This window comes from Schistocerca serialis, chromosome 5 (assembly GCF_023864345.2).
Source record: "Schistocerca serialis cubense isolate TAMUIC-IGC-003099 chromosome 5, iqSchSeri2.2, whole genome shotgun sequence".
NCBI lineage: Eukaryota > Metazoa > Arthropoda > Insecta > Orthoptera > Acrididae > Schistocerca > Schistocerca serialis.
In genome coordinates, this window is record NC_064642.1 from 469,284,593 (window position 1) to 469,297,959 (window position 13,367).

The window sequence follows — 13,367 nt, forward strand, 5'->3', positions numbered from 1 at the left end:
GCTCTTTGGGTCTTATTGTGTGCAGTATGGCACATTGCGTCTATAACATTTAAAAGAAACTAGGTTTAAGACATATGTATGTCACGAAACGCAATTCTTTTAGGTCCTGAATGATGATCACTTCGTATCTGTTTTAGGTGAGTGATAGTTTTGTGCATGTCAGAAGATATTCGCCTAGTGCTCTAAAGTTTGAAATAAGGTAAATCTGAGAACAGACAAACAGAGAAATAATCCACGCACAATGCATGCGAATTTAATTCCGAAACAGAGATCATATTTTCTTTGGCAATGGACAGTGCACATTGAATTTTTTTAAAAATAAGTGTAGTGGAATCGATGTTTCGAATGTGCCCCTCTTTTCCAAGTACAAACATACTTAACCCAGAATTATCCATAAGAGAGACGATTAAAACCTAGAACGGAAGTTGTAATACAGTAGGCAATGCTATTAATACTAAAATTAGCAATGAGAATCTCTGTAATAACGTCTAATAGGGTTGCAATGAATAAATTAGTGGCGTTTCATGTAGACGCCTTGAGCTGATTTAAATTTTATAAATAAATTTATTAATCAAAACTACTACTAAGACAATGAATAAATATGTTTAGGACAGCTGTTTCCAAACCTTAAGCCTTCATACACCGCATGAACCATTTCTGGAATATGAGTAAATATGTGAAATCAAACTGAAAAGAATTCGGAGAATCAGTTCAAGGCAATTAAACATAATAAAACCGATAAAGGACCCAGAGAAATTTTACCTTTTTTATAAGATTTTAACGATAATACAATAAAAGTGAGCTAGCGAGTCATGAGTTCACAACATTATCACAATATTGTTTAGCCACAAACGTATGATTTCTTAAAAGCTTCATGCCATAAAGTTTACAAACGATTATTCTAAAATACTGTACCTTATAAATATTGAATATTTTGAGGCAATAAATAATATTGAACTGGTGGTAACCGTGAAGACGCTCTCTAGCATTAGACACCTTGTAATTTTTTATACATAATCATTGATACGGTGTATGAAGATTGATGTTGCTTCAGTGTGTACTTCAGTCACGTAGGAGGCAGGAGCGAGTACGCTGTCCCATGCAGTACTGAGGATGCGACGAAAATGTTGGCGGCTCTGGGCGGCGTCGGAGCTACCATTTAGAAGGCGGCAGCTAGGGTGAATGCAGCAATGCCCGCCAGTGCTACCAACTGCAGCGACCCGCCTGTCAGATCAGAGCCTGTGTAACAGGAAACCCATGTCATAACCAACTGAAATTAAGTTAAATACATTGGTCATTGACTGATGGTTCCCCTGCAGGGAGCCGACTTGTAAAAAATAATTTTGTGTGTGGGGGGGGGGGGGGGATACTGGGAGTTCTGCCACGGAAAATTTTCTAAATTTTAAATGAAAAATAGTGAGTTTTAAAGCTTTTTAGCATTTTAAGGTCATATGATCAACATTAGAACCCTGAAAACTGGACTCTCGATAACTCGACACTCTGGGATACTCGACAAGCCTGACACATTTTTTGACTTTGAAAAAAGAAACAAAACATAAACACTCCTGGTATTACCGTGAAAAGGTAATTTAATTAACAGTAATAATCATACTTATAGACTATTACACAGCAGTGACTATATAGCTCTGAAAAGTCTGAAATTATATTTAAATAAATCCTAAACTATCATTAAAAGAATAAAACGTAAAATATTGCTGTCGCAAAGTAATAGCGCTTTGATTAATAAGTGAAATAGCTTACTTTGAATAAGGTTCAGGGTTCATTAAATAAAAACAATATCTCGAAGTTAATGCTTCAATACAATTGTTGTTGTTGTTGTTGTTGTGGTCTTCAGTCCTGAAACTGGTTTGATGCAGCTCTCCATGCTACTCTATCCTGTGCAACCTTCTCCATCTCCCAGTACCTACTACAACCTACATCCTTCTGAATGTGCTTAGTGTATTCATCTCTTGGTCTCCCTCTACGATTTTTACCCTCCACGCTGCCCTCCAATACTCACCTGGTGATCCCTTGATGCCTCAGAACAGGTCCTACCAACCGATCCCTTCTTCTGGTCAAGTTGTGCCACAAACTTCTCTTCTCCTCAATCCTATTCAATACATCCTCATTAGTTATGTGATCTACCCATCTAATCTTCAGCATTCTTCTGTAGCACCACATTTCGAAAGCTTCTATTCTCTTCTTGTCCAAACTATTTATCGTCCATCTTTCACTTCCATATATGGCTACACTCCATACAAATACTTTCAGAAATGACTTCCTGACACTTAAATCTATACTCGATGTTAACAAATTTCTCTTCTTCAGAAACGCTTTCCTTGCCATTGCCAGTCTACATTTTATATCCTATCTACTTCGACCATCGTCAGTTACTTTGTTCCCTAAATAGCAAAACTCCTTTCTACTTTAAGAGTCTCATTTCCTAATCTAATTCCCTCAGCATCACCCGACTTAATTCGACTACATTCCATTATCCTCGTTTTGCTTTTGTTGATGTTCATCTTATATCCTCCTTTCAAACCGCTATCCATTCCATTCAACTGCTCTTCCAAGTGCTTTGCTGTCTCTGACAGAATTACAATGTCATCGGTGAACCTCAAAGTTTTTATTTCTTCTCCATGGATTTTAATACCTACTCCGAATCATTCTTTTGTTTCCGTTACTGCTTGCTCAATATACAGATTGAATAACATCGGGGAGAGGCTACAACCCTGACTTACTCCCATCCCAACAACTGCTTCCCTTTCGTGTCCCTCGACTCTTATAACTGCCATCTGGTTTCTATACAAGAAACTGCAAAAAGGTGGAAATTTAAGGGGATGGGACCTGGATAAACTGACTAAACCAGAGGTTGTACAGAGTTTCAGGGAGAGTATAAGGGAACAATTGACAGGAATGGGGGAAAGAAATACAGTAGAAGAAGAATGGGTAGCTCTGAGGGATGAAGTAGTGAGGGCAGCAGAGGATCAAGTAGGTAAAAAGACAAGGGCTATAGAAATCCTTGGGTAACAGAAGAAATATTGAATTTAATTGATGAAAGGAGAAAATATAAACATGCAGTAAATGAAGCAGGCAAAAAGGAATACAAACGTCTCAAAAATGGGATCGACAGGAAGTGCAAAATGGCTAAGCAGGGGTGGCTAGAGGACAAATGTAAGGATGTAGATGCTTATCTCACTAGGGGTAAGATAGATACTGCCAACAGGAAAATTAGAGAGACCTTTGGAGAAAAGAGAGCCACTTGTGTGAATAGCAAGAGCTCAGATGGAAACCCCGTTCTAAGCAAAGAAGGGCAAGTAGAAAGGTGGAAGGAGTAGGACAATATTATGGAAATGGAAGAGGATGCAGATGAAGATGAAATGGGAGATACGATACTGCGTGAAGAGTTTGACAGAGCAGTGAAAGACCTGAGTCGAAACAAGGCCCCGGGAGTAGACAACATTCCATTGGAACTACTGACGGCCTTGGGAGAGCCAGTCCTGACAAAAGTCTACCATCTGGTTAGCAAGATGTATGAGACAGGTGAAATACCCTCAGACTTCAAGAAGAATGTAATAATTCCAATCCCAAAGAAAGCAGGTGTTGACATGTGAAAATTATCGAACTATCAGTTTAATAAGCCACGGCTGCAAAATACTAACGCGTATTCTTTACACACGAATGGAATAACTGGTAGAAGCCGACCTCGGCGAAGATCAGTTTGGATTCCGCAGAAATGTTGGAACACGTGAGGCAATACTGACCCAACGACGTGTCTTAGAAAATAGATTAAGGAAAGGCAAACCTACATTTCTAGCATTTGCAGACTTAGAGAAAGCTTTTGACAATGTTGACTGGAATACTCTCTCTCAAATTCTGAAGGTGACAGAGGTAAAATACAGGGAGCGAAAGGCTATTTACAATTTGTACAGAAACCAGGTGGCAGTTATAAGAGTCGAGGGACATGAAAGGGAAGCAGCGGTTGGGATGTGAGTGAGACAGGGTTGTAGCCTATCCCCGATGTTATTCAACCTGTATATTGAGCAAGCAGTGAAGGAATCAAAAGAAAAATTCGGAGTATGTATTTAAGTCCATGGAGAAGAAATGAAAACATTGAGGTTCGCCGATGACGTTGTAATTCTGTCAGAGACAGCAAAGGACTTGGAAGAGCAGTTGTGCGGAATGGACAGTGTCTTGAAAGGAGGATATATAATGAACATCAACAAAAGCAAAACGAGGATAATGGAATGTAGTCGAATTAAGTCGGGAGATGCTGAGGGAATTAGATTAAGAAATGAAACACTTAAAGTAGTTAAGGAGTTTTGATATTTGGGGAGCAAAATAACTGATGATGGTCGACGTTGAGAGGATATAAAATGTAGACTGGCTACGGCAAGGAAAGCATTTCTGAAGAAGAGAAATTTGTTAATATCGAGTATAGATTTAAGTGTCAGGAAGTCGTTTCTGAATGTATTTGTATGGAGTGTAGCCATGTATGGAAGTGAAACATGGACGATAAATAGTTTAGTCAAGAAAAGAATAGAAGCTCTCGAAATGTGGTGCTACAGAAGAATGCTGAAGATTAGATGGGTAGATCACGTAACTAATGAGGAGGTATTGAATAGGACTGGGGAGAAGAAAAATTTGTGGCACAACTTGACTAGAAGAAGGGATCGGTTGGTAGGACATGTTCTGAGGCATCAAGGGATCACCAATTTAGTATTGGAGGGCTGCGTGGAGGGCAAAAATCGTAGAGGGAGACCAAGAGATGAATAAACCAAGCAGATTCAGAAGGATGTAGGTTGCCGTAAGTACTGGGAGATGAAGAAGCTTGCACAGGATAGAGTAGCATGGAGAGCTGCATCAAACCAGTCTCAGGACTGAAGACAACAACAACAACAACATCACACATGTTTTCATAAGGCCAGTTTTTGTTTATTAGCGATATCGGCTAACATATTCAAGTGTAAGCGTAGTCTGTCAATGTCTAGGTCATTTTTGAAAAACTCAACTGATTTTTCCAAATTTGTTTCACCGCTGTTTTCTAAAAGCATCACTCCTGTTCAACTGCAATGACCTGTGTGAGTCCAGTTGAAGCAAACCGCTCAGTAATGCAGGACTGAACTGTTTCACAGACTTCAATGTAAATAGCTTTGTGGTTTTCCTTTGGGGTTTTGAAACTGTGTGGTGAACTGGCTTCATTGTTTTCATACTTCTTTGATATACTTCGATTCCAAGGAAGCGAAGGATCATCAACTTGTGAAGGTTTTTCTTTTAAACAGAATTCGCAAAAGTGTTAAAAACTATCACGCCTTCGATTCAGTATACAAATCAAGCCCTCATATATGTTTTCCAGATCGGCAAAACTTAGATGAGGGCAATGAATTTTTTCATTGACATCTTCTACTGGGTTCATCGCATGGCAATAAAGACGGAAAATGAAATGTGTTGAATTGTAATGTTGACTCATTGATAGCCTGCACATTTGTAACTTGTCTCTGTTTTGTCCACTGCAGAAAATGTTTCAAAAAACTCTAGAAGTGTTTCAAAGTTTTTGAATATTCTCAAGATACTAGAAGCTCGCATAGTCCATCGAGTTGGGCAAAGGGGTCGTAAACCAGCTTGGTCGTTGGCGCTCTCACAGCGTATGCTTCTGAAAAGTCCCATCCTTTTGTTGTATTCCCTTACGGTGTTTATTAAGTCCTTGGCTAAAGCCATAATATCGCTCATAGACGTAAGACGGCGGAGACTGTCTACAACTGCCAAGTCTAAACTTTTGGGTAGTGCAGAGAACATAACGTCCTTTTGGTTGTATATCCAAAAATAACATTTTTAGTCCTTTGAACTTACCTCTCATATTCGAGGCACCATCATAGCACTGTCCTCATAAGTTGTCCATTGCCAAATGAAGATGAGAAAAAAGGTCATTTTAAATATTAAACAGTGTTTGTGATTCAGTGTTGGGTGTCAGGTATAAGCCAATAAAGTCTTCGTTGATGATTAAGGAACCATCGACAGTACGAATACAAAATGCCACTTGTTCGTGAATCGATGAATCACTTGTTTCGTCAACCATAATAGAAAAATGTTCAGTCTTCTTGATTGATGCCAATACCTTCCTCAACACAGACATTCCTAGTAGATCAATCATCTCGTTTTGGGACGCCCACTTACACCCCGAACGCCATAACCATTCTTTAAACTAAGGTACGTCATTCTTTCGGAGTTGCAACGACTGAAAGAAATTGAGTTTACGTCTTCGTGCCCTCTAATTGCTAGTCTTTGTCGGCACAGAAATTTCAAGGTAGTATAAATTGTCTCAAGAGCTAAACGGCCTTTCTGCATATCACCATCTAACTGTTCATTCAGCTGGGAGGCCACACTTCGGTTAGTGATAGAATTTAGTTTCAGAACACCTTCTTTATGCGTAAACATATTTTCATTAAGACAGAATTTTTCCAAAGCCTTTTTCCAGTTAGAAAACACTATGGAAGTAAATGCATCTTCTTTTTTTGAAGAAAATTATAATAGATTTTTAACATCTGCCTCTTTGCAGGTTTCGAAGAAACCTTTTTCGGTAGATGCTTCATATTCTGGCCATATATATTTGATCAACCATGGCTTCTGAAATGATCTTCCCTTACCGGATTGACCAGGTCACGGCTGTGAACCGTTCTCGCCTGAAGACAAAGAAGCAGTGGACGACACAATAATTGCCGGAGACTGACTTGCATTATCATCAACTTCCAAGCGCGCCTTTTTGGTAACAGATTTATCCATTGCAAACTTAACTTACAATACACTAAGAGACTAAAGTAAACGAATAAATCATAGTCATATAAAATAGTCCACTAGACACTAAAATCGGAACACTAAACACGGCTGCATCATGCACTGAACGAAACTACCCACACTGAATGACTGCGACAGCAGGGTTGACTTTGTACAGCCGCGGCGTCATAGTGTCTCGAAGCGTCAAGGCGACGTGAGGGAGAGGATTCCAGGCGCTTCTGTTCCAGTCCTTGATGTCGCTGCGGCCGCAGCGCTAGCTCGCCGGCGCCAGACTTTACCTGAAGGTTCGCTCACCGGGACAAATTCTAAGTGTTCCCACAGCACCATAACACTACCATGATTCACACCACTCGTTTTCAGTTAACCTCCTTACTAGCGCAATAATTATTTGCTTTAACTGTTTACTGAATGTATTTTAAAAGGTAACTATCGTCAAAGAAGAAAAATAAAAAAAAATCCAATATAATTTTGTGATTTTACGAAGCATAATATAACTAATAATTTTCTTAAATTTTGAATTTTTGAGGGGGCTCCGGCCCCCTCAGGCCCCATGAAGTCGGCGCCTGTGTTGCCCTGTGCTACATATTTATTGCTGAGTATTCCACGAAACTTGAAGTACAAATTAGTTCCTCTTAATACATTTCGTTTCTCATGTGTTTTCTTTCCTGCATCCAAACATCACCTAGAAAGGAAGGCTGTACAACTGCGAGAAGCAATGATAGTTGTGCTGTATCAATGACACATATAAATAGCTCTTTGTGACGGTGTTAGTAGTTGTATGCTTCGTGCATATGTCTTTTCACAGACGCGCGAATCTCTATTAACCTTTGATCGATATGATAATTCTGATTTAGACTGTGATTGGAAAACAAATTTGAAATATCCAACTGAGACGCCATTGGATTTAGTGACATAATCTGAGACCGTTTTAAAGAAAATTTTGAAACTTGAAAATGAGAATTTTCTGAATTTAAATAACAGTCAACAATATGTCACTTAGTTTGCTCTTAAAGTTGTAGTGATAACAGAAAATCATGTGCAGACCACCGACTGCAATGTACATGCCTCGAGGTCTATGTCTAACAATATTAACTGGAAATGAGTGACTGCTTTACTATACAACTACTGTACATTTAAAAATATTCCAGATATTCTTAATTGTTCACGTCCATGAAAATTACGCAGTTCTCAAAGATATAAGCAGCTTTATTTACAAATATGGTTTTCGCATTGTGTATGATGCGTACAAAATAAATCGCGCAGCAGTTCGCATTCTTAATTTTTTTATCTCATTTCCTCTTGTTTTGGTGTTTGCTGCTTTATATTACAGTCGCCACTTGGTTATAACATTGGGTTACGGTTGTCTGTCTGCTCCTCTAGGCTGGTGTTAATTCAGTTCGTGACTGAAAATGCTTCAGTTGTTAGTTTTTGTATGCTATACACGGTCTGCCTAATTAGTTATAGTCAGAATGCATAGCTTTCGAGAACAAATATGAATAGAATAGACATTGAAAAACAAGATATTTAGCAATCTGAGGCGGAAGAATGGATGCGTTCCTAGATAATGGTATTTCTAATAGTAGCCTGATACGTTATTACAGTCGTCCTCTGTAAATAAATCTGGAAGTTTGCTGCTTAATCTTTAAAAAATATGAGAGAAGTGTGACAAAAACAATGAATTAACCCAGACTGTTGTACTGAAATTTGAGTATTATTCTGAAATTTCGAGAAATTCATGAGAATGCCTTTGCAATGTTTTGGGATAGCATTTCCATGTAACAATCAAGAGCCATAAACAGTAGCTGAACAAAACATGTGCAGAGTACAGACAAAAGCACTTAGTGACAAAAATTTTTAACTCTAGGCCTTCACTGTTCAGACAGTGTGGGTTGTCATTCTTTTGTGATAGTTGATTCATAGATATAAGGGTATGAATGTGATCAATTATAGCTGAAGCAGCCATTGTTAGCTATTTTTTAGTTAAGCCCAGTACACACTAGCTGCTGTGTATTGTGAAACCACATGCTTACTGAGATGAAATTGTATCGCAACAAATAACTTATTTTTGTGAACCAAAGATGATATCGTATGTACAGAGAGCATGTGGTACGTCTTTTGGCTGCCCTAAGTATTTCTAGGTTAGTTTTAGAATTAGAAACAGAGCCAAAATTTGTATCTAATACGCAGGAGAACCAAACGAAATATATTTTTTGGGAAGATTTTTGAAGTAAGATTTTTAATTGCGCCCCTACTCTTCTCCTCACATGTTTGACTACCCTACCTTCCCCCTCCCTCCCACTCTCACCGCTATCTGTGTGCAGTTGAGTTTATTACGTTTATTGCAGTCTGGTATGTTTTTAATGGAGGCAAATAATGTAGCCAGCCGCGCCAATTGTCAAGGGTCGAACATTGGGGAAATTAAGTGGCTTGCTATATAGCATTTGATATTCGTGTCCCCAGTACAATGTGTACTGTATTTTTTTCCTTCAGATAAGAAAAAAACGTGATGTCTCTAAGAAAACCTGCTCTAGTGCTGCAAAATCAGAGCAGAAATCTTTTGTGGAGAATAGAAACAGACATTTTGTTAAAATTAGTTGATGAGACGAACAGTAAAAGTTCTATAAATGCGTAGTGTTCCGCGGCCGATGTCAGTCTCATTACAATCCTACTGGGTGCACTGCCGCGTCGTCCTATAAATTACTTAAAGTACAAAATTTCTAAAATAAACCGATATTTCGGCCGTGTGCGTGGCCGCTACAACACAGCTGAAATGCAGGTTTATTTTGATATCTTATCATTTTATAAAATAACGTGGTAATACACCCAGAATGACTGTAATAAGACTAATATTATCTTGATTAAAAAAATTAATTTTTGTATCAGAAGGCATAGTCAGGGGAGAACTATAAGCACTACATTCTCAACAATCTTAATCTCATTGTACCTAAGTCTGATATGCGATGGTGGCTGCTTAATGGTCACACTATCTTCGAATATGGGTTGTCTAAATTTACCCACGAGCGTTTCGCGAGAACTACATTCTCTTTCTTCCAACGATTCTCATTCAAAAGGAAGGAGCAAAGGATGGTTGGGCTTAAAGTCCCGTCGACATCTAGGTCATTAGAGACGGAGCACAAACTCGTATCGTGTCAGGAGCGATTTAGGGAAATCACGGAAAACCTATATCTGTGTACCCTTGATGACTGCACGAGACAAAGCTTTACTGCCATTGGACCGTTGATGACTGGAAACATGTTGCCTGGTCGAATGAGTCTCGTTTCAAATTGTATCGAGCGGATGGACGTGTGCAATTATGGAGACAACCTCATGAATCCATGGACCCTGCATGTCAACCGGAGGCTGTTCAAGCTGGTGGAGACTCTTGTAATGGTGTGGGGTGTGTGCCGTTGGAGTGATACGGGACCCCTGAGACGTCTAGATACTACTCCGTCTGATCATCTGCATCATTTCATGTGCACTGTGTATTCCGACAGACTTGGGCAATTCCATCAGGACGATATGACGCCTCAGACGTCCAGAATTGCTACAGATTGGCTCCAGGAACTCTCTTCCGAGTTTAAAGACTTCCGCTGGCCACCAAATTCCCCAAAGATTTACTTTATTGAGTATTTCTGGGATACATTGCAACATGCTAGTAGTCTTACGGATTTATGGACAGCCCTGCAGGATTCTTGGTGTCAATTCCCTCCAGCACTACAGACATTAGTGGAGTCCGTGCTACGCCGTGCTGTGACACTTGTGCGTGCTCGCGGCGGCCATATACGATATTAGGCAAGGTGCTGCAACACTTCTGCGTGCTCGCTAGGGCCCTATACGACATTAGGCAAATGTACCAGTTTCTTTGGCTCTTCAGTGTGTGTTGTGTGTTATGTACGTATATTGGTCAGTAAATCTAGGAAGATGGAATCTTGATAAAAGTTTGATAAGAACTGTTGTCGACTTGCTTTAAATATAGAAAAAGTCACAAAATGAAAAAAAAAAAAAAAACGAGTCATGATTGGAATCAGTTAACTCGCACAAATATTGAGTGTAACACTTCGTAGAGATATAAAAGGTAATGATCACATTGCATTAGTCATAGGTAAAGCAGGTGACAGACTTCGGTTTATTGGTGTAATACTACGTAAATCCAATTAGTCTCAAGTGTGTGGGACGCGTACCAATTAGTACTAACACGGCTAATTGAACGTACATAGAAAAGGGCAGCAAGAATGGTCACAGATTTGTTTGATCCGTGGCAGAGCGTCACAAAGATGCTGAAGAAACTTATCTGGCATATACCGGAGCATACGCGAACTATCGCGGGAAAGCCTACTTACAATGTTCCAAGAGCAGGCGGTGAATGAGGACTCTATGAATTTACTGCAACCCCCCAGGGGTCGTGAGGACAAGACCAGATTTATTACAGCGCTCCACAAAGGCATTTACACTGTCATTCTTCCATACGTGAATGGAAAGGAGCCCTAATATCTGGGACAATGGGATGTACCCTCTGCCAGACCACTTCACAGTGGTTTGCAGACTATGGATGTAGATGTTGATCTACTTGTTCATCTGCATCTAGTGTCTGAAACACTTCCTCCGTGAATAAAGGAAGAAGCGTTTGGAAAAGTTTGTTTCCCTGCAAGATTGTCATAACGTTTGAGCTCATAGTATGCCCTATGACCCTGCAAGAAACGGATGTCGGCGAGACTGGTCTGTAGTTCTGTGCATTTAAAGTTTTATCTTGTATTTGTAAACAGGTATGACCTGCCCTCTTTCCTAGTCATGTGAGATACTCTTGAAGAATACGATCTAGGAAAGGAACTAATTCCGCAACCTGTACAGTGTTAAAGAAAACTTGAATATCTTCTGGGTCTGGTGCCTTATTTGCTTTGTCAAATTATACGTTTAAATGTATGTACACCTTTATATATGTATAATATTTTGTTTATGTTTTCTGTAAAACCGTTACATGTCCGATATCCTTGCAAATGTGGTCTATACTACATCTACATGGATACCGCGCAAATCACCCTTAATGCCTGGCAGAGAGTTCATCGAACCACCTTCACACAAATTCTCTATTATTCCACTCTCGAAGAGTGAGTGGAGAAAACGAACATGTATATCTTTCCGTGTGAGCTCTGATTTCCCTTATTTCTTTATGATGATCGTTTGTCCCTCTGTAGCTTGGAGTCAACAAAATATTTTCGCATTTGGAGGAGAAAGTAGGTGATTGAAATTTTGCGAGGATGTCCACCCCAAACCCTGTATCATGTTCGTGCCACTCTCTTGCCTGTTTCTCGACTGTACAAAGCGAGCTGCCCTTCTTTGAAGTTTCTCGATGTTCTCCGTCAATTCTATCTCATGCGGATCCCACACAGTGCAGCAGTACTCCGAAAGAGGACGGACAACTGTAGTGTTGGCGGTCTCTTTAGTAGATCTGTTGCACCTTCTAAATGGTCTGCCAATAAAACGCAGTCTTTGGTTCGCCTCCCCCACAACATTTTCTATGTGTTCTTTCCAATTCAAGTTGTTTGTAATTGTAATTCTTGAGATTTAGTTGAATTTGAAGCCACTGGATTTGATTGATATATCGTGTAACCGAAATTTAACGGATTCCTTTTAGCACTCATGTGGATGACCTCATACTTTTCATTATTTGGGGTCAATTGCCGATTTTCGAACCATATAGATATCTTTTCTAAATTGTTTTTCAATTTCTTTTGATCTTCTAGTGACTTTACTACACGATAAACGACATTATCGTCTCAAACAGCGCAAGACGGCTGCTCAGATTGTTTCCCAAATCGTTTGTATAGTTAAGGAACAGCAGAGAGCCTGTAACACTACCTTTGGGAACCCAGAAATCACTTCTGTTTTGCTCTGTTTACTAGTACTTCTTTTGCTAAGTGTTTTCCTACACGTTGGATACCTAATATCGATATGCCTCAATTATGAATCTGTGCGGCGGTCAAATATTAGTATGGTGATACCTCAATGCACAAATTTCTGCTTTTCTGCCTGTTGTCTTGTTTCCAACTCAAAGCAGATGCGTGCACCCATTCATTGACTAAATATGATCTGAACTTCCTAGGACCTATTTGATAACGCTTTCACCAGGATCCACCTGTGAAAATTATTGTAGGCTTCACGCATGTTCCTGGTAGCGTTATCCTCAGCCGTTTTGCAGCGAGTGTATAGTAGACTCTTTTGGAACATTCACCGAGTGGCACCATTAAACCAAGATTTAATGATTTGTTTGGTACACATTTATGTAGACCGCAGTTTACCATGACTTTCAGCTTTAACCACAACTGTTCTTCATTTGCTGGATAAATTAAATATATTCTCTGTTCGTCCTTTAAGTAAGTTGACAGTGACTACAAGTTCGACCAAACACAATTACTTTCCTAGTTTTCATCATAACATTTGCTTTCTTTTGGTCATTACAGTAACAGCATTATTGTCGTTTATCCCTCTCACATTGGTGACACTCTAGAAAACATCGGGTATGTTTATAATTAGGAGGTGCGAGTTGTTCGAAACAGTTGTTAATGTATTCAGTGGTA

General features: G+C 39.4%; 1 protein-coding gene across 1 annotated transcript in view; it reads right to left on the reverse strand.

Annotated features, from left to right (window-relative positions):
• Nucleotides 1-752: 752 nt before the first annotated feature.
• Nucleotides 753-13,367, reverse strand: part of LOC126481606 (uncharacterized) — an 88,997-nt gene continuing 76,382 nt past the window's right edge. The window contains exon 4 of the mRNA XM_050105478.1: nucleotides 753-1,239. Coding sequence (XP_049961435.1) covers nucleotides 1,160-1,239 — 80 coding nt within the window. The 3' untranslated portion in view covers nucleotides 753-1,159. The remainder of the gene's footprint in view (nucleotides 1,240-13,367) is intronic.